The sequence below is a fragment of the Mirounga leonina genome, unplaced genomic scaffold (genome assembly GCF_011800145.1).
Source record: "Mirounga leonina isolate KUSES-001 unplaced genomic scaffold, KU_Mleo_1.0 Mir_376, whole genome shotgun sequence".
In the NCBI taxonomy this organism is placed as follows: domain Eukaryota; kingdom Metazoa; phylum Chordata; class Mammalia; order Carnivora; family Phocidae; genus Mirounga; species Mirounga leonina.
In genome coordinates, this window is record NW_023270718.1 from 11,562,795 (window position 1) to 11,589,255 (window position 26,461).

The 26,461-nt window shown below is 49.1% G+C and overlaps 1 protein-coding gene across 4 annotated transcripts; it reads left to right on the forward strand.

The window, feature by feature from the left end:
• The first annotated feature begins 11,075 nt into the window (after positions 1-11,075).
• Positions 11,076-21,173, forward strand: ZSCAN22 (zinc finger and SCAN domain containing 22). 4 transcript variants are annotated; one of them, XM_034986303.1, is made up of 4 exons: positions 11,076-11,380; positions 11,697-11,887; positions 15,581-16,087; positions 18,783-21,173. In XM_034986303.1, the coding sequence occupies exons 3-4, from the start codon at positions 15,688-15,690 to the stop codon at positions 19,856-19,858; spliced, it is 1,476 nt and encodes a 491-aa protein (XP_034842194.1). In that variant the 5' UTR covers positions 11,076-11,380; positions 11,697-11,887; positions 15,581-15,687; the 3' UTR covers positions 19,859-21,173. The 4 variants fall into 4 exon arrangements, with proteins under 4 accessions (XP_034842194.1, XP_034842195.1, XP_034842192.1 ...); XM_034986304.1 differs by having other exon boundaries at positions 11,076-11,298; XM_034986301.1 differs by having other exon boundaries at positions 11,076-11,887.
• Positions 21,174-26,461: the final 5,288 nt, after the last annotated feature.

Here is a 26,461-nt window from a genome sequence, read left to right on the forward strand (position 1 = left end):
GCACTCTCTCTAAAATGGGTAAATAAATCTTTTTTTTTAAAGATTTTATTTATTTATTTGAGAGAGAGAGAGAAACAGCATGAGAGGGGATAGGGTCAGAGGGAGAAGCAGGCTCCCTGCTGAGCCGGGAGCCCGATGTGGGACTTGATCCCAGGACTCCGGGATCATGACCTGAGCCGAAGGCAGTTGCTTAACCAACTGAGCCACCCAGGCGCCCTAAAATGGGTAAATAAATCTTCAAAAAATAAAAAAAGATGTCTTCTCAGTTGTTTGTGCCTTGTATTAACTCAAGCCTTATGGTTTTGTTTTGTTCCTCTGCCAGAAAGTAAGGTTAATAATGCTGAACTGTGGTGTGTCACAAAGCCACTGTCTTTTATTTTATTTTATTTATTTGCGAGAGAGAGCACAAGCAGGGGGAGTGGGAGAGGGCGAAGCAGGCTCCCTGCCGAGCAGGGAGCCCGATGCGGGGCTCAATCCCAGGACCCCAGGATCATGACCTGAGCCGAAGGCAGACGCTTAACCATTTGAGCCACCCAGGCGCCCCAGTCCCAGTCTTTAAAAAGACTTTATGTGTCATTCATCAACCTCAGCATGAGGATTCATTAAAATCAGTTCAGCCAGTGACATTCATGTAAGACCTTAGCACTTTGTAAGCACTTCTACACATTGTTCTGTTTCATCCTCTCAGCACCCCCGGGATGCAGATATTTTTATCCCCACTTCATAGACAAGGAGCTGACTTTTTTTTTTAAGGCCTACTTATTTGAGGGGGGAAGGGGTAGAAGAGAGAGAATCCAAGCAGACTCTGCGCTGAGCATGGAGCCTGACGCAGGGCCCGATCTTACAACCCTGAGACCATGACCTGAGCTGAAACCAAGAGTCAGACGCTTAACCGACTGAGCCACCCAGGTGTCCCAAGGAGCTGAGATTTTGAGAGGTTAAACCACTTGCCTGAGGCCCCCAGCTAGAAGCCACTCACTTTTCAAGATAAAAATACTAGAGTTAGCAGATGGAGACAGGGTTGCAACAGTCCCTCCATCCCTTTCAGCATGTGCAAGGGGTATTCACTGTAAGGAGGCAGCTCTAGAGTTTAATGTTCTCTTGAGACTGGGAGAGGGTGGGATGATTGGGTCATGCCTGAAGAAGCGGATTGAGCCATCTGGCTGACCTAGGCAAAGGCAAAAAGTAGGAGCTGGGAAGCCATTGCTCAGTCTAGATGTTGGTTACGTGCCTAGTGGAGCCACGCCTTTGTTCCGCCACAGGTGTGAGCCTTTCACTTTCCCGCACAGCTTCACTCAGGGGTTCTCTGTGGCCATCAGGATGTGGTCTGGCCTTGTAGCCCCTGCACTCACCCAGCATAGCCCATCCTTCCAGGTTCATTTCCAGTCATCCCTGTGTTGGTCTCCTGTCCTCAGCATCAGCTCCAGGGCACCTCCTCACTGGCTGAATCAGAAGCAGCCTGTCTTCCCCTCTTGTCCCCCATGGCAGTATGAACATTGTGCTGTCATTGTCCACGTCCTCGTTCAGAGCCCACTCTGGACCCAGAGCCCCTTAGCATACACCTGTCTCTTGTGCCTCTCTAGACCCATCCCCTGGCACATGGCAGGGCCAAAATTGAGAGGGAATGAGTGCGTGAACCAGTGAGATACTGAATACAAAAGGACTGCAAGGGAGTCCCCGAGACCACCTTCAGGCTCAGTGACTCATTAGGACTCCTAGAACTCAGAACAGGCTGAGGGTTTATTACAGTGAAAAGGATACAAATTCTAACCACAAAAGTAGAAGGTGGATAAACTGGAATCCAGGTCCAAGCTTCCACTTGTCCTCAGTGTAGTCACACAGGCTCCTTAGTACTCCCCACTAGGAGTGACAGTACACATGGAGTATTGGCAGCCAGGGAAGGTGACCCAAGCCTGGTGGCATTTACGGGGGGGTGGCCCCATAGATGTGGAGTGCCTGCATGACTGACCTTAGTTCCTGAGCCTCCAGCTGTCTCAGATAAGCTGATAGAGTGTGACTCAAGGTCCCCATCGTAAATCATGCAGACTGTCTGGCGTGGCCTAAGGCCCCCAGTAAGGAAAGACCCTCTCACCAGGCACGCTATTCCAAGGGCTTAGAGGTTCTGTCAGGAGCCGATCCCAAGGGCCAATCCATTCCTTATAGTGTGCAGTTCGGACACCCCAGGTCTACTGAGTTCTCCTCTTTGCTGCACAATGACCCAGCACAGCTGGTGACCAGTGACGCCCCCTCACCCAGCCAAGTGCCACCGCTACGAGCAGCCCCAAAGAGAGAAGAGGCATCAGCCAACCGGACGCAGTATGGGTTGGGATGATCAGGATTCTCCCAGAGGAAGAGACAGCTTGGGTTTGTAGGGACAAGATTGCCTCAGGGGCTGCACCTTCAGGAGAGCATCCCACGTGAGCCGCAGGGACCAGGCTGCGAGGCAGGAAGAAAGGGGCAGCTGGTGAGTCTCTGAGGCACCACACGGCACAGACGGGGCAGGCTTGCCATGGGTCACCCACTCAGCCTCTGTAAAAACCGGGACCGTGTTGGGCGCCTGGGTGGCTCAGTCGTTAAGCGTCTGCCTTCGGCTCAGGTCATGATCCTGGAGTCCCAGGATCGAGTCCCGCATCGGGCTCCCTGCTCAGCGGGAGCCTGCTTCTCCCTCTCCCGCTCCCCCTGCTTGTGTTCCTGCTCTTGCTACCTCTCTCTCTGTCAAATAAATAAATAAAGTCTTTAAAAAAAAAACCAAAAACCAGGGACCGTGTCTTGGCAGCAAGGTGGAGAGATGAGGAGGGAGGGATGAGACAGTGCCAGCCCTCAACATAGTCTGCTTCCTTCCTGCAGGGTGGTCGGGTCCAAGAACCAGCTAAATCCAGCTCATGGGTTTGAAGTCCAGCGCTACCCAAATGCGCTCTGGGTCTTTACTCTCTGCCTCATGTTCCTTGTCTGTAAACTGGGGATGGTGACCCCCTCCCTGCAAGGACTTCACATGTTAACTTGAAGAGGAGTATGTCCAGTGTGAGTGTTGTTCCGCCAGGAAGCAGTTTCCGCCGGAGGCAGGTCAGTGATGGTCATCGACTCACTGCGGTTGGGCGATGAGAAGGAAGTGCAGCCAACAGCTGGCATGAATGGCCCTGCAGGAGCCTGGCTGGCCGGGGGGAGGGGCGGCACTTGTAGGGGCATGGGCTTGCAGATGGGAACCCCCCGAGCTTTTCTGGCATCTGATGGTCAGGGCAGAGGCTGGCACAGGACCACACAGGAGTAGGGTCATATCCACAGAAGGCCCTGAGGCGATTCATTCTTCTCATAAGGCCAGTCTCCAGGTTCTTTGCCCGTTCCTATTGATGGCTCAAATGCGTGTGTCTCCTACCAAATGTCTGTCTGCAAAGAGCTGTCCAGACACTGTGCAGAGGGCAGGGGAGCTGTGGGCACCAGCTGCAGGAGGCAGAGGCTGGGCATCCAGGCCCAGCCAGACCGTCCTGGGGCAGGAGGCAGGGGGAGTCCATGGGGCCTCAAGGCTCTCACTTCACCCCTTGGGTGGTGTGCATCTGCCCTTGAACACACCCTCACAAAACATCGCATGCTCACACACTGAAAAAACACTCTCTCTGTGACCAAACTTGAGTCAGGCTCTTCTGAGCAGTTTTTGATGAGGCCTCAAACTTCAAGCTCCTGTGGCCTTCATTATAGAGTCTAGCCAGGTCAGTTTAGTAAGAATCTCCCACCCTCCAAATGTGTCTACTTGGGTTCCTCATCCTCCCCCTCCCCCCGGTGATGTCTGACCATCCTGGCCTGCCTTCAGCGAGAACCCTGTTAGATACCGCTTACCCCTGAGGGGAGCAGCAGAGGGAGAGGGAGAAGCAGGCTCCCCGCCGAGTAGGGAGCCTGATGCGGGGCCGGATCCCAGGACCCTGGGATGATGACCTGAGCCGAAGGCAGACGCTTAACGACTGAGCCACCCAGGTGCCCCGAGGTGAGAGTTTCTTATCTCCACTTCTCCATGTTACAAAGTCAGGTTTATTATCTCCATGCTATGGAGAAAGTAGAGACCCAGAGATGTAAAATCATCTGGCTGAGCAGGAGAGAGTAAGAAGCACAACTGGGAACTGAGATCAGCTAGGTCCCTCTCTGTAGGCTGTACTCCTATTGTATCACCCTGCTCCTTAGCCAGTGGTTCTCAGCCTTGCCTACACATGAGAATTGCCTGGATAAAAATCTGGATGCCCAAGCCAAACCCCAAACCAGTGAAATTTGGATCTGTGGTAGACAGAGTAATGCCTCCTCGCCCCACTTAAAGCTGCCCACACCCTAATCCCCAGAACCTGTGAATATGATACATGACAGAAGAGAATTTGCAGATGGGGAAGAGTATCCTGGGTCACCAGGTGGATCCGATGTCATCACAAGATCCTTATAAGTGAAAGAGAGAGGCAAAGAGGGTCAGAGTCAGAGAAGGAAATAAGACGACAGTGAAGCAGACATGAAACAAGAAAGTGGAAGAGGCAAGGAAATAGGTTTTCACCTGGAGCCTCTAGAAGGAACTGGCCCTGCCACCAGGGCAATTTTAGCCCATGAGACCCATTTTGGACTTCTGACCTCCAGAAATGTAAGGTAATAGATTTTTTTTTTTTAAGATTTTATTTATTTATCTGAGACAGAGAGAATGAGAGACAGAGAGCATGAGAGGGGGGAGGGTCAGAGGGAGAAGCAGACTCCTTGCTGAGCAGGGAGCCCGATGCGGGACTCGATCCCGGGACTCCAGGATCATGACCTGAGCCGAAGGCAGTCGCTTAACCAACTGAGCCACCCAGGCGCCCAATAGATTTTTGTTGTTATAAGCCACTATGTTTGTGGTAATTTGTTAGAGCAACAACAGGAAACCAATACAGCCTCTCTAGACACAAACCAGACCAGTGGAGCAGAGCCAATTGTACCTGGGTGGGGGAAAAAACAGGGATGATGGTTCATAGAAGTGATAGAAACCAGGAAAAATGTGGGGCTCCCTTCACTGGTGGGTGGATAGAAAGGCAAGTTCTGCTTGGAGGCAGGGAGGCAGTGATGTGAAGCTGGCTGGACAGAGAAGGCAGGGCTGGGAGCTGGAAAACAGGAGCCACCAGAGATAAAGCCTTCGGTGGTGCAGAAGAGATGGTCACAGCAGAGTTGGGACACGGGACTAACTGACACTGCCCAGAGTGCCTGGTGCACAAAAGGGGCCCAATAAAGATGTGGTCTGTTAGGATTACTGGGGGTGAGCATCTTGGGGTCGTTCCTTTGACAACAAAAGGCAGAAAACCACAAGGAGAGGCCAAGAAGACCCAAGGAGATGAGGGCAACCAGTGCCACCCAGAGGCCAAAGCCCAGTTCAGTGCTTGACAGGTAAGATGGGTCTGGAGGGGGAAAAGCAAAGGAGTCCTTGGATTAGGACCCCTGTGGTGTGTCTACCAGTGGTCAGAAAACGCAAAGGGGCCATTTACACAAAATATAAGAGCAGGCAAATCCATGGGGGCAGAAGGCAGATTAATGGTTGTCAGAGGCTGGGGGCAAGGGGAGTAGGGAGTGGCTGCTCATGGTTATGGGGTTTGTTTTTGGAGTGATGAAAACCTTCTGGAATTAGACGGTGGTGATCTTTGCATAACCTTGTGAATATAATAAAAAGTGAACTGTACACTTTAGAAGGGTGAACTTAAGGTATGTGAACTATAGCTTAAAAAGAAAAGAGTTGGGGCCCCTGGGTGGCTCAGCCGTTAAGCATCTGCCTTCGGCTCATGTCATGATCCCAGGGTCCTGGGATCAAGCCCCGCATCGGGCTCCCTGCTCGGCGGGGAGCCTGCTTCTCCCTCTCCCACTCCCCCTGCTTGTGTTCCCTCTCTCGCTGTGTCTCTCTCTGTCAAATAAATAAATAAAATCTTAAAAATAAATAAATAAGTAAATAAAAAGAGAAGAGTTAATTTTTAAAGGGGAAGGAGTATGGAAAGATGACCAGGTAAAGGGGCAAACTCTGGCAACAGGGAGGGAAGCAATGGGAGTCTATGAGGTGCGAGATGAGGGAGATGAGATGCATCAGGCCTTCAGGACGACGGGAGGTAACATGGGACGTGGAGAGAGCGTGGCCACGAGGGCTGTTCCCCGGTGTGGAGCTTCCGGTGCGGGAGTAGGTATGAACTGTAGCAGAAGGCCTTGTCACACTCACTGCACGTGTAGGGCCTCCCCCCGTGTAGATCCACTGGTGCTGGCTGAAGTCTGCAGTGCCCTTGAAGGCTTTGCTGCAGTCCAGGTACTCTCAGGACTTCTCATCTGTGTGGATTTTGTGATGCTCAGTGAGCGTGGAACTCTGCCCAAAGGCCTTGCCACACTTAGTGCGCTCATATGGCTTCTCGCCGCTGTGTGTCCTCTGATGGTGGATCAGGGTGAGCTCCAGCTGCAGGCTTTCCCGGGATCCCCACACTGGTAGGGCCTCTCCCCTGTGTGAATGTTGTGCTTCTGCAGGTCTGAGCTCCCTGGGAAGGCTTTGCCACACTACCTGCCTTTGTACCACTTCCCCCCAGTGTGGGGCCTCTGGTGTACTTTTTAGTATACTATACCAGAAAAGGAAGACCTCTCTACACTCACGGCATTCATGGGGTTTGGCTTCAGTATGGATCCTCTGGTGATCAATGAGGTTAGACTGGCACTGAAAGACTTTCCCACAGGTGCTACATGGATAGGGCTTTTCCCCAGCGTGAGTCCTCTCATGCACCGAGAGGGCCAAGTGCTGCTTGAAACTCTTACCACACAAGGCGCACCTGCAGGGTTTCCTGTCCACACAGGCTGCCTACAACACAGCTGGCTCTGGAACCTGCTCAAAGCTTCCTCCATGTGCAACCGACATGTGTGGTTTCCTTTCCACAGCAATACTCTCTTGTTTTATAGGGCTGGAAGGTATCCTGACACTCCTCACAACTTTACTGCCTATAACCTCCCCCCACACTAGGAGTTTCCATGTTGGGGAATGATGTTTGCTTAAAATCTTCTTGCCTGAAAAAGGATCCTCAGTAGGATCTCTGTTCTGGTTCCCTGAGTAGGCCTCAGGAGTGTCAATGTCTTTGAAGGCAGAACCCCATGAAATCTCTTTTCTGATGACCTCCATTATTACCCCCATGAGGAACTGCAGCAGGTCTTTGAATATGCTCTGTGGTCACCTTCCTTGATCTGAAAGAAACCAAGATTATAAATGTTAGCTTTGTTGACTTTCTTTCTTTTTTTTTTTTTTTTAAAGATTTTATTTATTTATTTGACAGAGAGAGGGGACAAGCAGGGGAATGGGAGAGGGAGAAGCAGGCTTCCCACCGAGCAGGGAGCCCGATGCGGGACTCGATCCCGGGACTCCAGGATCATGACCTGAGCCGAAGGCAGTCGCTTAACCAACTGAGCCACCCAGGTGCCCAGCTTTGTTGACTTTCTAAACAGAAAAAAAATCAAAAGGATTGATGAAGTGGATGGAATTCCTAGAGCAATTTTTCACTCCTCCTTGTGTACATACCCTTGGTCATATATGTCGTTCCTTCCACGAAAGGCAGCATGGATACCTCTTCCTTGACTTTGGGTGTGGCCATGTGACTTGCCTTGGTCAATAGAATCTGAGTGGAACTGCTAGAATGTTAGTTCTGAGCCTAGGCCTCAAGCCTGCAGGCATCTCTGCCATCACCATGAGGCAAATTTGCCCTATGAGCCCTACAAGACAAGTGTAGCAGAAATGGACCTAACCTACAGCCTGGAGCCAAGCCCAGACCAGATTAGCCAATTCTTAGACTCAGGAGAGAAGTAAGTGCTTACTGCTGTCAGTCACTGAACTGTTGTAACTAACCATTACAGAGCAATAACTGACTGATATAACTGCCAAATTAAAATGAATACTCTCTGGGGGCGCCTGGGTGGCTCAGTTGGTTAAGCGTCTGCCTTTGGCTCAGGTCATGATCCCAGGGTCCTGGGATCGAGCCCCGCATCGGGCTTCCTGCTCCGCAGGAAGCCTGCTTCTCCCTCTCCCACTCCCACTCCCCCTGCTTGTGTTCCCTCTCTCGCTGTCTCTCTGTCAAATAAATAAATAAAATCTTTAAAAAAAAAATGAATACTCTCTGAAAAAGATGGGGTTTGAATTCTGGGGAGAGGACGAGAAAGAGACAGAGGCAGAGAGGAAGAGAGGAGAGTCTATTCAGGAAAACCCAGAGGCCTAGAGCACTGGTCCAATAATCAGAGAATAAGCATAAAAGGTGTCTGAAAGTCTGGGGTATGGAGTGGAAGGGCCATGGTGGGTATGGAAAGTAAGTGGGAATCCAGTTAAGCAGCTTCAAGCAAGGGAACATTGTCAGTCTGCCATTCATTCATTCATTCATTCATTCAACTCTTCTTGGGACTCTGACCTGTGCTAAGCACCAAGGATGCCCTGGCCTCAGGTCATAGAAAGGGCAGGATTCCTCTCAGCTCTAACAGCACAGACTCCCAATCTGGACAGAGAGGAAGGCCCTGAGGAAAGCTTCCATCGACTTTCCAGGTCACCTCACACCTACTGTCAATCCAGGATCGTTACTCCCTGGCACCTGGGTCTCCTCTGGCTGTTGCCCTCTCTCCCCTCTCCTCAGAAGCCTCCCAGAAAATATCCCCACACTCATAACAATGCCTTCATCCCATTATGGGCTGAACTGTGTCCCACCCAAATTCACATGTTAACATCCTAACCTAACCCCCAGTATGTCCCAGAATGTGACTGTATTTGGAGATAGGACCTTTAAAGAGATAACTAATATTAAATGAAGTCATATGGGGCCCTAATCCAGTGACTGGGAGGGAGAGATACCAGGGGTATGCTAATAAGGAAAGGCCATGAGAGGACAGAGCAAGAACGTGGCCATCTACAAACCAAGGAGAGAAGCCTCAGGAGAAACCAACCCTGCCAACACTTTGATCCTGAACTTCCAGCTTCCAGAACTGTGAGAAAATAAATGTCTACTGTTTAAGCCCCTCAGTCTGTTGTATTTAGTTATGGCAGCTGTAGCAAATTAATACACTCTCAGGCTCCTGAGCCAGCCTTGCTCTCCCCTTGGATGCTGCACTTCAACCCATCAACCCTGTCTGCTCCATCTTCAAAACAGACCTATATCTGACCACCTATCAACACCTCTACCTCCACCATCCTGATCTGACCTACCCTGCTCCCCGGGATTCCAGCAGCATTCACCTCCTACATCTCCCTGCCTCTACCCTCACCCCAACAGTCTTCCCCTGTAACAGCCACAGGAATCCTACAAAGAGCTAAGTCACAGCACAGTCCTCTGCCCAAAGGCTTCCCATGGTGCCCACCTCTCTCAGGGTAGACATCAAAGTCCACACATGGCCCATAAGCCCTGCACCATCTGCCCCCATGGGCCTCCCCATTCTGTCCCTATCCTTTGCTGTTTCCTTCCCTCGATCCACTCCAGCTAGGCCTCCTTGCCTGTACCCACCTCGGGGTCTTGGGATTTGCATTCCATCTACTGAAACATTCTCTCTGTCCCTTCTCTCTATTCAGGATCAGTTGAGAAGCCAACTCCTCAGAAACAAGTTTTTGGGGCGCCTGGGTGGCTCAGTCGTTAAGCGTCTGCCTTCGGCTCGGGTCGTGATCCCAGGGTCCTGGGATCGAGCCCCACATCGGGCTCCCTGCTCTGCGGGAGGCCTGCTTCTCCCTCTCCCACTCCCCCTGCTTTTGTTCCCTCTCTCGCTGTCTCTCTCTGTTAAATAAAATCTTTTTTTTTTTTAAAAAGAAAGGGCGCCTGGATGGCTCAGTTGGTTAAGCGACTGCCTTCGGCTCAGGTCATGATCTCAGGGTCCTGGGATCAAGTCCCGCATCGGGCTCCCGGCTCAGCAGGAAGCCTGCTTCTCCCTCTCCCACTCCCCCTGCTTGTGTTCCTGCTCTCACTGTCTCTGTCTCTGTCAAATAAATAAATAAAATCTTTAAAAAAAAAAAAAGAAAAGTTTTTGTTTCTTTGATTACTGTCTGCCTTCCCAACAATAACACCAGCTCCACAGAGGCAGGCGCCGCCTGTCGTCTTCACTGCAGTGTCCCATCTGGCCCTTACTGCTCAGGATGTATCTGTGGAAGGCTGGCTGCAGGCAAAGGTCTGATGAGCTGAAGGAGACATGATCACGGGCTGCGGTCAATACGATGGGCGAGGCCAACCTCAAAGCCTCACCCGCACGCAGGCTGGGCCACCACCCTCGCTGTCCTGGGCCCCCAGCTGGAGTCTTCTGCTCAAACTCTCACACACCCACATGCACACACGGAGGACATATTCTCACGTACAGTCACACCTCCAGGCATCCACACCTCCACACAATCACATCCAAGATCACAGTCACGGGCACTGCAGCAACATACGGTAATCATAGCCAGCCTGGGACCTTCCTGCTGTACCGGGCCTTCCTGGGCAGCACCACCAGACACCATCACACAATGTGACAGCCACGCAGTGCTGCAGGATTATCACATATGGCGACCAACAGAGGTCACACACACACACAGTTACGCACACAAACCACGCACACACGTGGTCGCAGAGAATGAACACGGCCTAGCCTCCGGGGCACCTACAGCCATACAGGACAAACAGGTGGAGTCTCAAAAGCAACACGCACTACACACGGTGCACGCCCCCACGCACGGCTCCGCCTCCCGCACAGCCCCCGGCCCACTTCTCCGCTCACCGCCACCGCAACCCCACAACGGGCCAGCCTTCTGCCCCCCGCCCGCCCAGACTACAACTCCCGGCGTGCCCGCACGGCGCGCAGGAGGGGCCCCGGGCCTTCGGCGGATTATAACCCAGGAGGCCGGGAGGGCCGCGTGCGGGCCGCGGAGCTTGGGACGCGAGACCTCCCGAGCGGGGCGGTGCGGGCGAGCGCGCGCGCCCGTTGGACAGCAAGGCGCATCCTGGGAATTGTGGTCCCGGCGAGCGGGCGCGCCTGCCGGACCGCGTGGCGCATTCTGGGAGTCGTGGTCCCGGCGGGGGGCGCCGCCGAGTGAGCTCCCGGAAGTGGCCGGCGCCGCGCGGGTCAGGCGGGTCGGGGCGCGGTCCGCTGGGCTCGCGGCCGGCGAGGAACGCTCCGGGCCCCGAAGCCGCCGGCGCCTGCGGCGGCCTGGGCAACGCGTGCGGGGCCGACCGCGAGCGGCGCGACTGGAGGGCCGACTGACGGACGCCCAAGCCGGGTGTAGAACTGCCTGATCGAGTGGGGGACCGGCTGACTGGGATGCAGCCTGACGCGTGTGCGTCAGCGGCGGCCGCCTCGCGGGTGTGCGTTTCTCGCCGACAGCCCGTTGTGCTGTGTGGCTGACGAAGACGTGGCTTGAGCTTCCGAGGGCTGTTGTGTGACGGTATGAATGAGATGGGGTGTGGCCGTCGTGTGACTGGAGGTGTGACCGCGAGCCCCTGCCTCTGACTGACTGGCTGAGACGGCGGCTCGGAGATGACGAATGACTGTCGGAATTCGCCGCGTGATGGCCTTGCTGTGAGCGACGCTGAGAAATGTTGTGTGCCTGGGTGTGTTTTGGGGTATGGCTGACACTGTGCCTGAGATAGGGTGTGTGCGTTTGACTACGTGACCAAGATTTTGTCAGGCCCTGACATTTGGGTGATTGGCAGAGTTTACCAAGTATGTGATAGAGACTTTGTGCTTTGCCACGTCCGCAGCTGGCGTTGTTTGACAGCGGCCACCCGTCTGGGTTTGTGGCTATGTCCCCCGGCACCTTCTGCGTGCTGAAGTCCGGCGGGAGGCTGTGGAGTCGACAGACTGGTTGTTCACCACGTGTTTGCGGTGTGCCGGGCCCGTACTGGACGTTTGTCATGGGTCGCCTTGGGTAACCCCACAGCAACCCTCTGAGGTAGGTGCCAGTTATTCGGACGGCTGCACGTAAGGACCACTCTCTTCGGTTGGTTAAACACCCGTGGGCTGGGGGCCTTGGCCTGATGTGAGGTCAGCCCATAGCGGGGGTGGGCTAAGGCAGGTCCGTGCACGTGTGTCTCAGAGACTGTCATCAGGGATTTTCCAGAACAGGGGCTCCAGGGGTACAAAAGAGAGCTTGGAGTCTTGCTGCGTGTATTTATTTATTTATTTTTATAAAGATTTTATTTATTTATTTGAGAGAGACAGAATGGGAGAGAGCACATGAGAGGGGGGAGGGTCAGAGGGAGAAGCAGACTCCCTGCCGAGCAGGGAGCCCGATGCGGGACTCGATCCCGGGACTCCAGGATCATGACCTGAGCCGAGGGCAGTCGCTCAACCGACTGAGCCCCCCAGGCGCCCCTCTTGCTGCCTCATCCCTGCCATTCCTGCTTCCCCTTCCCTGTGCAGTGATTCCCCATATCTGTGGATGACCATGCTCAGCCTTTCCTGGTCCCTCCATTTGCTCAGCACCTGTTACTGTGCACTTGACATAGGCCGTGCCCTGGGCACTGTCACTCCAGCATGCCCAATCTCTCTGAGGCAACGTGTGGTTATAGCCAGAGCTGGGAAAAGAGAGACGCAGGGCACTCAGAAGGATACTTAGCTTGCTCCCAAGTGCTTGGACAGCTCTTGGAGAAAATGGCAGGTAACGTGCAGTTTGGAGGACTAGGAGAAATTAGGTGCAGAGACAGATTTTATTTATTTATTTATTTTTTATTTTTTAAGATTTTATTTATTTATTCATGAGAGACAGAGAGAGGCAGAGGGAGAAGCAGGCTCCCCGCGGAACAAGGAGCCCGATGCGGGACTCGATCCCAGGACCCTGGGATCATGACCCGAGCCGAAGGCAGACGCTTAACCATCTGAGCCACCCAGGCGCCCGCAGAGAGAGATTTTAGAACACGAGAATAACAGGGACAAAGGCTGAAAAGATGGGGGTTGGGGATAATGGCAAGGACAAGGTGACAAGAGGTCCAAGTGAGCTTCATGGTGGAGTTAGGGGCTAGAACACAGTTTTGCCAGAAGTTGCCAGCTGCCACTGAAAGGTTTCAGGATTGGGGTCTTATTTTACTAATGTTTCCTTCTCCCTGTGCCCAGGGCCATGGCTCAAGTGCCAACCAACATTTGTTATCTCTTTTTTATTTTAACCTTCTTAGCAGGTGTAAAGTGGTATATCATTGGGGGTTTGATTTGCATTTCTCTGGTAACCATGATGTTGAGCATCTTTTCATGTCGCCTATTGGCTATTTGTATATCTTCTTTGAAGAAATGTTTAGTCAAAACCTTTGCCCATTCTTTAACTGGATTATTTGTCTTTTTATTATGGAGTTCTTTAGATACGGGTTCCTTATCAGATACATAATTTGCAAATATTTCCTGCCATGTTATGGGTTGCCTTTTTGCTTTCTTGATGGTATCCTTCAAATCATGAAAGTTTTTAATTTTGATGAAGTTGTTTATCTACTTTATCTTTCATCATTTATCCAGGAAGGCTTTGCATTTTTTTTAACTAAAGTATAGTTTTTTGGTGTTTTTTTTTTAAAGATTTTATTTATTTATCTGAGAGAGAGAGAATGAGAGACCTAGAGCATGAGAGGAAGGAGGGTCAGAGGGAGAAGCAGGCAGGGAGCCCGATGAGGGACTCAATCCCGGGACTCCAGGATCATGACCTGAGCCGAAGGCAGTCGCTTAACCAGCTGAGCCACCCAGGCGCCCCTGAAGTATAGTTAACATACAATATTATATTGGTTTCAGCTGTACAACATAGTGATTCAACAGTTATATACAGTACAAAATGATCACAATAAGTCTAGTTACCATTTCTTACCATACAAAGTTAATACAATATCTTTATTTATATTCTGTGTGTTATACATTACATCCCCATAACCTATTTATTTTATGACTGGAAGTTTGTACCTCTTAATCCCTTTCACCCAGTCCCAAACCCCCTTCTCCTCTGGCAGCCGTCAGTCTGTTCTCTGTATCTATGAATCTAGTTTTGTTTTGTATGTCCATTTGTTTTTTAGATTCCACATTTAAGTGAAATGAAATGGTATCTGTCTTTCTCTGTCTTACTTATTTCACTTAGCATAATACCCTCAGGGTCCATCCATGTGTCATAAATGGCAAGATTTTATTCTTTTTTTTTTTTTAATCAAGTGTAGCTTCTTTTTATTTATTTATTTATTTATTTAAAAGATTTTATTTATTTGACAGAGAGGGACACAGCGAGAGAGGGAACACAAGCAGGGGGAGTGGGAGAGGGAGAAGCAGGCTTCCCGACGAGCAGAGAGCCCAATGTGGGGCTCGATCCCAGGGTCCTGGGATCATGACCTGAGCCGAAGGCAGACGCTTAACGACTGAGCCACCCAGGCGCCCCAAGATTTTATTCTTTTTTATGGCTGAGTAATATTCCGCATTTTCTTTATCCATTCATCTATTGACGGACAGTTAGGTTGCTTCCATATCTTGGCTATTATAAATAATGCTACAATGAATATAGGGATGAATATATCTTTTCACTTTAGTATTACTATTTTTGTTGTTGTTGTTGTTTTTAAAGATTTATTTATTTATTAGACAGAGAGAGACACAGTGAGAGAGGGAACACAAGCCGGGGGAGTGGGAGAGGGAGAAGCAGGCTTCCCGCTGAGCAGGGAGCCCGATGCGGGGCTTGATCCCAGGACCCTGGGATCATGACCTGAGCCGAAGGCAGATGCTTAATGATTGAGCCACCCAGGCGCCCCTAGTGTTAGTGTTTTTATTTTCTTCAAATAAATGCCCAGAAATGGAATTGCTGGATTATATGGTACTTCTGTTTTTAATTTTTTTGCATTATTTTTAAGTTTATGCAGAATACTGACCAAAATTAACTGTACCCTGGGTCACAAACCAAGTCTCAGCAAATTTGAAAGGATTAAAATGGACTAAAGCACATTTTCTGAGCATAACAGTCTTAATCTGGAAATCAACAATAAAAAGACAACTAGAAAACCCCAGTTATTTGGAAATGAAAGAGCAGATTTCTAAAAAACCCATGGATCAGGAATAAATCACAACAGAATTTAGAAAATATTTTGAACTCATTAAATGATAATGAAGATGCAGCATCAAACTTGTGGGTGTGCAGCTAAAGCTGTGTTTAGAAGGAAATTTATAGCCTTAAGTACATGTATTAGAAAAGATGAAAGAAAGAAAGGCTGAACGTCAACTATATAAGTATCCATCTCAGAAGCTACAAAATAATTAGCAAATAAAGTGATGGAATGACCATGTAGCTACCTGGGGAGTGTGTGTGAGATAGGAGGGAGACCTGGTTCTGTGTGGGGGGAACACTGTAAGCAGACTGGCCATGGGCTGAGGCTGCCTTGGTTTTGTAGCTCAGCAACTCCCCATCCCTTCAGTATCTGGGAAACTTTGGGCAAATCTTCTCCTCCTCTGTATCTGTTTTCATATCTGTAAAATGGAAAGGAAGTTCCTACCTCCTGAGTTTTTGTGAGTTTTAAATGAGTTACTGTATGCAAACGTTTATAATGGTGCTTAGCACCTGATTATTTTGAGCATCTGTGTCCTGTGAGAATGAGTTACATCTCACAGGCCCCAAGTCTGCATCTGCCCTGCTCTACAGGTATGAGCAGAGTCCCAAGCTCCACATGATGACAAAGTTCTGGCATTCCTGCAGACCCAGTTCCAACACTCCAGCCATCCTGTGCCTCACTTTTGTACTGCTCCTTGATGGCCATCCCCAAGAGCCCTCTGAGCCCAGTGCCCTGGGAACGGGATGGCTTTCTACGCGTGAAGATGGAGGATGAGGAGGCCAGCCTCTCTGAGATCCAGGAATCTAGCTCTGGCCACACTGCCCACCCTGAGGCTGCACGTCTTCGTTTCCGGCGCTTCTGCTACCAGGAGGCTTCCAACCCACATGAGGCCCTGGCCCGGCTCCGGGAGCTGTGCCGCCAGTGGCTGCGGCCCGAGGCGCACTCCAAGGAGCAGATGCTGGAGCTGCTGGTGCTGGAGCAGTTCCTGGGTGCACTGCCCCCCAAGATCCAGTCTTGGGTGGGTGCCCAGTTCCCCAAGAGTGGTGAGGAGGCTGCCATGCTGGTGGAAGGTCTGACTCGGGCACTCGACCAGAGAGGTGAGGGGGAGCAACTGGTAACTGTTCACAGCACACTGTGGGCAGAGCCTGGACTGGAATGTGGGAGTGCAGGGTTTGGGCTTGGGGTTGCTCACACATGTACTTGTCACCTTTGTACCCAAACTTTCACAGAATGTACAAAGCAGTTATGTTTTGATTGCTAATGACCAAAAACCCAGGTCAAACTGACTGAAGCAAAGTAGGGAGACTTTGTGGCTATATCAGGAGCTTAGTTGATTGTATCAGGACTCTTTTTTTCTCATTCTGTTTCTCAGTTCTCAGTTGGGTTTTCCTCCATTAGCTTTGCTCTTTTTTTTTTTTGAGAGAGAGTGCACAGAAGCGGGTATGGGGGGGAGGGGGAGGGGAAGATTCACCACTGAGCAGGTAGCCTGTTGGGGGACTCAGTCCTAGGGCCCTGAGATCATGACCCAAGCTGAAGGCAGACACTTAACTAACTGAGCCACCCAGGCGCACCTAGCTTTACTCTTAAGGAGCTTCTATCCTCATTAGAGACAAAATTGGCTCAGCAACCCAGGCTTATGTCTTATCAGTGTAGAAACCCCAGGGGAGAACAGTAAAAGGTTCCTGGGCTGAGGCCCACTGAACTGGTTGGGGTCTTGTGCTTGTCTTATGGTTGACCAGATCCCAGGGACTAACATGAGCAAGGAAAACCAGGCTGCTGTGGGCTGGAAGCCTGTGGGGGTGGGGGTGACAGAAATGCCAGGTGTCTCCATGTGTCCCCTCTGAATCCTCCATCTGCTGGCCCTATAGGATCTGGGTGAGTCAGACCTGCCCTTAGCCAGAGTCAGCACTGTGGCTCTGGGGGACCCACACAAATGTCCCAGTCCAGGGAGGTCCTATAGGATGCAGAGAGGATGCAACCCTAGGACAGTCGAGAGCAGAGAGTGAAGGCTCCTCCCGGAAGGGCGCGGCCTGGCCCGGCCTGGCTTGATAGTGGCAGATAGTGTGTGTATGCCAGGACCAGGGAGGAGACGTGCTGTGGGTAGGTGGAACAGAAATACGATTAAGGCTTGGTAGATCCAACCACTGCTCCTCTTCTTCCTGTGACTTTCTTGTGCCTCTCTTTCCCTGTCAATAAAATAGGAATTGCAGTCATATGCCTTCCTCAATGTCAGTGCCTGGCACGGATTAAACACAGTGGAAACTGTGGCTGTTAGGATGATTTTTTAGCTCCTTGAGAAACAGACCTTTCTGGAGAGGTTGGTCATGTGCCTTCCCTTGGCCTCATCAGCTATGCCCAGGCAGAGGTCACAGGGACAGGGAGAGGGGGCAGTGCCCCCATCCTCCTGCAAGGTCGAGGTTTTCAGAGAAAAGACAATATGGCACTGAGACAAGGAGAAGGAGCTAGCAGTCCAGGCAGAGGGAATGGTGGGGGAGAAGGCCCAGTGGTATGATATGGACCATTGCATTCTGGGAAGAGCAGGTTGTGCGATGTTTCTAGAATAGAGGAAGAAAGGGGGATGTGGGACCAAGCATGTGGCTGGAGAAGCTGGGGAGTTAGGAGGACATCTGTGGGCTTAGAGGAGGAAAGCTGAAATCTACAGCTGAAATCTCAACTTGGCCACTAACCAACTGTGTGATCTTGTACCAGTTAGTTACTCAAGACCTTCCTTCAGCTGGGCCTCAGTTTCCTTGTGTGAGGTGCAGTAGTTGCAGTATGTCCTTGTGAGAGCGGATTGAAGCTGAAATGAGACATGGAAATGACCAACTGTACTTGGAGACTAGCACGTAACAAGAGCCTAAGAATGACCAGCAGCCCTAGAAGACGAGCAGTATAGTGTCCCTCTCGTACAGGTGGGGAAGCAGGTGCAGACAAAGGCTAGATTGCCCAAGGTCCTGGAGCTGTCTAGTGGCAGAGCCACTCAAGCAGCAGCTGTTTGCCTGTCCCCGTCTCTTCCTGGAATCTGTCCAGTACAGGATGCTCTTAAGTGTCCCCAGGTGCCCTGTGCATCCATCAAGGGTCAGTTCAGTTCAAAGGTCAGTTCAGGCACACTGCCACCTCAGACACAACCCAGTCTCTAGCTACCTTTTAACCACACTCTGCCTTCACAGCTATTTAGAAAGAGTGGGCCTCAGGCCTCCCGGGGTCTTAGGGAGGCCAGGTAGGCGTGTCACCCACTCACCCTCAGCAGCAGTTGTCAACTTAGGGCTCAAGGTAGAGTCTACTGTAGAAAATTGCACAGTTGTCAGCATCTAGAATTGATTCCCTCATTCAGCCAGTATTTACTGAGCACCTGCAGAAAATGCTCAGTAGGCTGTCTAGGTCCAGGGGGAAGGCACCGAGAGCTGGAGCCTGCCCAGGGGGAGTGAGTACGCAGGCACTTGGCAAGGACAAACCCCTGTGCGTGCTTACTTGCTCTCACTCTCAGTGTTTCAGTTCAGTTCAACCTCGGGGTCTTCCTTCTGACACTTGGGCCAAAATCAGCAGCCTTGAAGAATGGAGAGTTTGGGGAGGGGGAGGATTGAAAGCTGTGATCCAGTTTTCAATGGTATGGGAGGACAGCCCTATGCCCTTTTGTCATCCAGGACACCAAATGAGAAACTTTCCTTTGGAAATGGGGCCAAATGTCAGGAGTGGCTATGTCTCCCCTTACAGAATGAGACCAGGACCCAGGCCAAGTGGGGGGAGCCCTGTGTGGAAAGAGTGGTGATGCTGTGGTTTGGATTATTTCAGGATGGGACCCGGGAGCCAAGCTGTCAGAGGCAAGCTGCAAGCAGAGTGATTTGAAAGAGTCAGAGCCATTAGACAGGGCTACTGAAACCCTCATGAGAGGTATTTCCCAGGGACCCACTTTTGGTGGTGCTTGTGAACCTGAGGGCAGCTCAGAGAGGCAGGCAGGACTCTCGGAGGAAGCCTGGACAAAGTCTGTCCCCCAAGAGATGGATTTCAGGAAAACTTCAGAGCCTCACAAGGATGTTCCCACCGACCAGCCCAGCTGTGAATTTGGTGTCTTGGGGAATAGTCCCAACGTGTGGCCAAATGTCACCTCACAAGAGAAGACACCAGAAGAGAAATTTGATCCAGTGGATGGTGATAGGACAGAGCCTCCATGCATTTACTCAGGGAGGAAGTCTTCCAAGTGTAGTGAATGTGGGAAAACATTCCAGAGCCCCTCAGCCCTCGAGACACACCAGAAGAGCCATTCTCGGAAGACACCCTACACCTGTAGTGAGTGTGGGAAAGCCTTCAGCCGGAGCACTCACTTGGCCCAGCATCAAGTCATCCATACGGGGGCAAAGCCCCATGAGTGTAAAGAGTGTGGGAAGGCCTTCAGCCGGGTCACCCACCTAACTCAGCACCAGAGGATCCACACTGGAGAAAAACCCTACAAGTGCGGGGAATGTGGCAAAACATTCAGCCGCAGTACCCATCTCACTCAACACCAGCGGGTGCACACAGGGGAGAGGCCCTATGAGTGTGATGAGTGTGGGAAGGCCTTCAGCCAGAGCACCCACCTGACTCAGCACCAGCGCATCCACACTGGGGAGAAGCCCTACAAGTGTGATGCTTGTGGGAGAGCCTTCAGTGACTGCTCAGCTCTAATCCGCCACCTGAGAATCCACTCCGGAGAGAAGCCATATCAATGTAAGATTTGTCCGAAGGCCTTTGCACAGAGCTCCTCCCTCATTGAGCACCAGAGGATCCACACAGGAGAGAAGCCATACAAGTGCAGTGACTGTGGGAAGGCCTTTAGCCGCAGCTCAGCCCTCATGGTTCACCTGAGGATCCACATTACAGTACTGCAGTAACCAAAGAAAGCCCTTGGGACACAGAACAACTTCCACTCAGAGGCTCAACATCTAAGAGAAACTCTAAGTTCCAAAAGAACAAAGATCAGGGTAGGTGATTGATAGTACCCTAAAGTGATAAGGTGCTTCAGGGCAGACTCTGGGGCTGTCTGGGAACAATTCTGCATTTAGAGACCCAGATGGAGGCGCCTGATGAACCCAAAGCTATTCAGGCTAGCTGGAGAAGCTTCCAGAAGAATCCTGCTTCTCTCCATACCCCACTCAGGCCCATCTCAGAGAAAGGACAGCTGAGCTGAGGACTTGGATTGGTCTTCAGAGTCAGGTCAATTGGGGTGAAGTTTCTGTTGGGACTCAATGGTCCCAAGATGCTCTGGACAGAAAGGCTTCAGCTTCATGTTCCCCTGTAGCTGCTCTCCTTGCCTTTTCCTCTCCCGCGTAGCCCAGGAGGGATGCCAGCCCATGCCCTCCTCTGTGCCTTCACACCTACTCTTTCGCTCCATCTATTCTTGTCTAACTCCAAGGCCAACCTGTGAGGCTGCCTCTTCTATGAGGCCTTCTCCAGGCCCTCAGTCTCTCTCACATTCTCCCTAATCAAGGGTGTGGCATGATGCTTGCGCATCATCTGTTTCTCCTTGCCTTCTCCTACATCGCACCAGCCATCAGCCCTGTTGGTTTTATCAAAAACTCACCTCTAATCTGTCTTTACCATTCTCACCTTCTTTGAGCCCTCATCAGCTCTCATCTGGATTCTAGCTGGGGTCCCCTGCCTCCATTCTCTCCCTGACCTCCCCCACTGTTTCATTCTCCACACCAGCCTCCAGAGGGCTCTCCTGCAATTCAAACCTGATTGTGTCACCCCATAGTGGAAAGCTCTCCAGTGCATCACCTTCTGCGGCAAAGCTTCCTGAATGGGTTACAACTATGCCAAGACATAAGTCTTGGCCCCAAATAACCTCTCCAGGTACCCTTGTATGTGCGTGTGAATATTGTCATTTTTTCTGTGGGTGCAGTGATGTGAAAAATGGTTTCAAAGTACTGCCCTGTGGGATATATGTCAAACTCCTTCACCTGCCATTCAGGATCATTTGTGACCTGGCCCCAGCCTCATCTCCTACTGTAGTAGCCCCACCTTCCACACACCAGCCATGTGGAACTACTTGTGGTTCCTGAAGAAGCCATATTTTTCCCACCTATGTGCCTCTGTACCTGTGCCTGGAAACCTCCTCTCCTCTTTCCTCCCACATGTTTCACATATCCCTCCCTAACAAAGCCTCCCCTACTTCCTTTTTTTTTTTTTTAAGATTTTATTTATTCACTTGAGACACAGAGATACAGAGAGGGAGAGAGAGAGCATGAGCAGGGAGAAAGAGGGAGAGGGAGAAGCAGGCTCCCCGTTGAGCCAGGAGCCTGATGTGGGGCTTGATCCCAGGACTCTGGGATCATGACCTGAGCCGAAGGCAGACGCTTAACCATCTGAGCCACCCAGGTGCCCGCCTCCCCTACTTCCTTGAACAGACTTCAGCTTGCCTTCTCTGCTTCCAGAGCACCTCCTTAACTTCTCTTTAACTTCCTACCATGTTGTATTTACTCCTTGCAGAGCTTGCAGTCTGTTTTCCAAAGACACTGTGAGCTTCCAAGAGCAGGGGCCGTGTTTTATTCTAAATATCCATAGCACAGGATGCAATAGGCTCTGACCAGTGTCTGTTGAATGAATATACTGTGACTGGTGCCTTCCTGGAGGCAGTCACCATGCTCCACCCTGCAACCTGATATAGGTCTATATTGCTGTCTCCCCAACACCCAGCAGGGCAAGAACAATCTGATTTTCCCAGAGCCCCAGCACTCAGACAAGCCTGGCATACAGTGGCCTCAATAAAATGTTACCATATTGAGTCTGCCCTTTCTATCACCCCAGAATCCCCCTGGTTTCAGTGGTTGCCAGCATGCTGTCAGTGCTGTCTCTGACCTTCTCTCACAGTTCTGTATCCCTGGCCCTCTTTCAGGGTCCATGTCTGTAACTGGATGTCACAGCCTCTGTTTTTAACTATCAGGGTGTCAGTCTTCCTCTCTTTCTCTGATGATCCCATCACATGTTAACCATCTGACCTACCATACTGTTTTGTACTGTTCATTATCACCATCTCTGTGTTTCTCCCTGTGTCTTGAACTCATTCCCTCTGTGTCACAAGTAAACAGAGTCACACAGACCAAGGAGTGAGGTTCAGAAGAGGAAGGTTGAGACCCAGGGAAACAGAGATCTTGTGTCAATATCTCTGACAAAGTCCCAGATACATAGACACACAGGCAGACAGCCACTCATAGTGAGACCAGGGCTGAGAGACTCAGAGAAAGTTGACAGACATAGGGAAAAGCTCAGAGATGAGAGATACACATTCCTAGTGAAATGATCACGCAGGCCTCCAACAAGCCTGCAGGCAGGGGAAAAGATGTAGGCCTAAAGTCAGTCTGCAGAGCCCCACTCCTCCCCAGGCTGCTTTTGGGACCTCGGATAAGTGACTTACCTGAACCTCAGTGACCTCATCTGTAAAGCAGGGATTAGATGAACTGCCTTGTGTAACACCCAACCCAGGGCCTGGCCACAGGCTTGTAGTATCCATCTCCACCTCTTTCTGCCCCCACTTTCCTGGTCTTTGGCACTGAAGAGCTGAATCTCCACCCCCTGGTGCTCTGAGCATCTCCAGCACCCATTTTGTCATGAGATATGTGTTTTCCCATGTTTGTCTAAAGGGAGAGGAAGTTAGGGGGGAAAGGAATCTATATTAAGGATCTACATGTGTAAAAAAAAAAAAAAAAAAAGGATCTACATGTGTTGTTCAGTCTGCCAGATAATTTATGTACATCATCTCACAACACTCTGAGGGCAGAGTGACCATCCCCATTTTATAGAGGAAGGGACGTGGCCAAGTTTATACTGGAAGCACTGAGATTTGAAAGCCTATCCAAATATGTCAGCAATTTCAATAAGCACAACTATATTCAACAAACTAAGTAAGACAAATACTAACATTGGATTTCTTTCAAATCCAGACATATGTTCCTTAGAAGAAACACATCTAAAATGGGAAAGTTGAGGGTAAAGGAATAACAAAGGATATATAAGACAACATGAATCTGAAGAAAGACAACAGAGCTATATTATTTCAACAAAATAGATCTTGACACGGAAAAGCATTATTAGGGTCATAGGATCACTATGTTTTGTTTTGTTTTTTGTAAAAAGGAACAATGAGGGGTGCCTGGGTGGCTCAGTCGTTAAGCGTCTGCCTTCGGCTCAGGTCATGATCCCAGGGTCCTGGGATCGAGCCCCGCATTGGGCTCCCTAATCAGCTGGAAGCCTGCTTCTCCCTCTCCCGCTCCCCCTGCTTGTGTTCCCTCTCTCACTGTGTCTCTGTCAAATAAATAAATAAAATCTAAAAAAAATAAAAAGGAACAATGCACTAGGAAGATGTGATAGTTTGGAACCAGACAACTCATGACATCCTTATTAGGGAACAGAATCACAGAAACTGATAAGACCTTACATGTAGTTGGAAATGCTACCACATTCTTTATAATAATAGCAGAGAGAATATTTGAAGAAATAATTACTGGAAACTTACCAAATTTGGCAAAAGGTCTCAATTTACAGGTTCAGAAAGCTCAGTGAACCCAAAACAGCATAATCTCAAATTCATGCCTAGACACATCATAATTGAACTGCTGAAAACAAAACAAATTTTAAAATTTTGAAAACAGTCTGTGAAAAACTATGCATCCTATAAAGATCAATGCAAAAGATAATGGGTTTCTTGTCAGAAATAGTGAAACCTAGAAGGCAGAGAAACAACATATTTAAAGTGCTGGAAAAAAACCCTGTCAATCCAAAATTCTATATCCAATGAAAATACACATCAAGAAGGGGAGCAAAATAAAAACATTTTCAAATGATGCAAAACTAACAATCTTGCCAGCAGGCTAAAAGGGTTGTTTTGATAGAAGGGAAGTGATAGCAGAAGGAAAATTGGAACTTTGGTAATGAAGAAAGAGTAACACATTGCAAATATTTGATCTTTAAGATATACATGAGTGTTAAAAAAAAAAAGGTATACATGACTTGAAAACAAGATTTATAACATTTGTAGAGTTTTCAATGTATGTTGATGTATATATGACTAAAACATAAAGAGGAGAGAGTATCAAAATTCATTCAGTAATATATTTGAGATTTGTATATTTTAATGCATATATATTATATCTCAAAGAAGAACCATTAGTGTACAAAATTTAAAAAAGAAATTAGAGGAGGAGAGTAAAGAGACCTATCAGTGATAAGGTTTCTACATTTCACTTTAAGTGGTATAATATTAATTCTATGTAGACTATGAAGAGTGAGGTATGCATATCTTAATCCTTAGAGAAATGTCACACACACACACACACACACACACACACACACTACACAAACAGATAAACCCAATACATGAATTAAAATGGAGCTCTAGGGGCGCCTGAGTGGCTTAGTTGGTTAAGCGTCTGCCTTCAGCTCAAGTCATGATCCCAGGGTACTGGGATTGAGCCCCACATTGGGCTCTCTGCTCAGTGGGGAGCCTGCTTCTCCCTCTACCTCTGCCGCTCTCCCTGCTTGTGTTCTCTCACTCTCTCTCTCAAATAAATAAATAAAATATTTTAAAAAATAAAATAAGGGGCACCTGGTGGCTCAGTTGGTTGAGCATCTGCTTTGGCTCAGGTCATGATCCCAGGGTCCTGGAATCCAGCCCCATGTTTGTCTCCCTGCTCAGCTGGGAGCCTTCTCCCTCTCCCTCTGCAACATCCCCCCCTCCCCACTGATGCTCTTGATCTCTCTCTCTCTCTCTCAAATAAAATCTTTTTTAAATAAAATAAAACAGAGCTCTAGAAAATATTTAACCCAAAAGAAGGCAGGTAAAGGGAAACAGAGGGATAACAGAAGGAACAAAGAAAATAAAAGCAAAAGGTGGACCCAAATCCAAATATATCAGTAATTATATTACATGTAAATGATCTAAACACACCAATTAAAAGAGTTTTGCAGAATGAATTTTCTTAAAAAATAAACCCACTTTAAGTATAATGATATAGGTAAGTTTTAAAGGGGAATGGGAGATGCAGTCTTCCAGTTATGGAATGAATAAGTCACAGGAATAAAAGGCACAGCATAAGGAATATAGTCAATGACATTGTAATAGTGTTGTGTGGTGACAGATGGTAGCTATACTTGTGAGCAGAGCATAATGTATAAACTTGTCAAATCATTGTTGTACACCTGAAACTAATGTAACGTATGTCAACTATACACCAAAAAATTGAAAAAATAAAAGGGTGGAGAAAGATATATAATACAAAAATTAACCAAAGAATGCTAGAGTGACTATTTTAATATCATACCAAGTAGACTTCAGAACAAGGAAAATTACCAGGGATAAAGAGGGACATTACATAATGATAAAGGTCAATCCACCAAGAAATAACAATTCTAAATATGTATGCATCTACCAACAAAGCCCTGAAATACAGGAAGCAAAAACTAACAGAACTGGAAGAAAATAATAAATTCATAATTATAATTGGAGACTTCTACACTCCTCTTTCTAAAATCAACAAAACAAGTAGATAGGAAATCAGGATACAGAAGAACTAAACACCACCTACCAACTGGATATAATTGATGAAGTTGCCAGTATTTAAATATTGCCAATTATTTTTTATCCACAAAGAAGTAATTTCCTGTTATTTAAACTAATACAAACTTGTTTTTAAGCCTAATAATGAGCTGTTACTGATGTTTACCCCCAAGAAATCAATGATCTGTGTTTCCTGAAGAAAGTGAAGAAGAACAAATTAATTCAGAAGTAGAAGGAAGAGAATAATAATGATACAAATAGAGATCCACAAAGTAGAAAAGAGACCATAGAAAAAAATGAACAAATCCAAAAGTTAATTCTTTACTGATAAACCCCTAGCTAGACTGACAGAGGGGAAGAAATGGGTGGGGAGGGAGGTAGAAGGGTCACAATGTCAAGCATGAAAGAGATGACATCACTACAGACCCTGTAGGCATTAAATGAATAAAGGAATGTTGTAAGCAACTCTATACCAGTAAATCAGACCAATCAGATGAAATAGGCAAATTCCTTAAACAAAATTTATCAAGTATTAGTTGATAATGCTGGTACACACCTACTGGTATGCCTGTACCTTGAGAACCAAGCTCTTAAGTGGACTGGGCAATGAAATGTCCAGTGGGATATTGGGTGGGGCAAAGGGCCTTAGATCTGTGGGAAAGTGGGAAAGAATAAAGAGGAGTCTCAACCCTACAACAGTTTCAATCTCCAGTGTGAGAGACCTAGCCTTTGGGGACAGACTCAGCACCACCAGCTGGTGGCCACTCAGTCCAGAAAACAAAACTACAAAATGCAGCCTCTCTGAAGTGCCTCCCAGTGTGGGGACCAATTTGGTCAAGGTGGGGTTGGGTATGTCTGGAGAGCTACCTACCCAGACCTGCTGGGGATCAGGCAGAGGTGCCTGGGGAGTAGGAGGCGGCTTGAAGAAACCAAAAGGCAATCT

Excerpts from the sequence above, each read along its gene's own strand:
- ZSCAN22 (XM_034986301.1), top strand. The coding sequence starts at position 15,688 with ATGGCCATCCCCAAGAGCCCTCTGAGCCCAGTGCCCTGGGAACGGGAT. Across the intron at positions 16,088-18,782 it reads TCGGGCACTCGACCAGAGAG|GATGGGACCCGGGAGCCAAG; the intron begins GTGAGGGGGAGC and ends GGATTATTTCAG.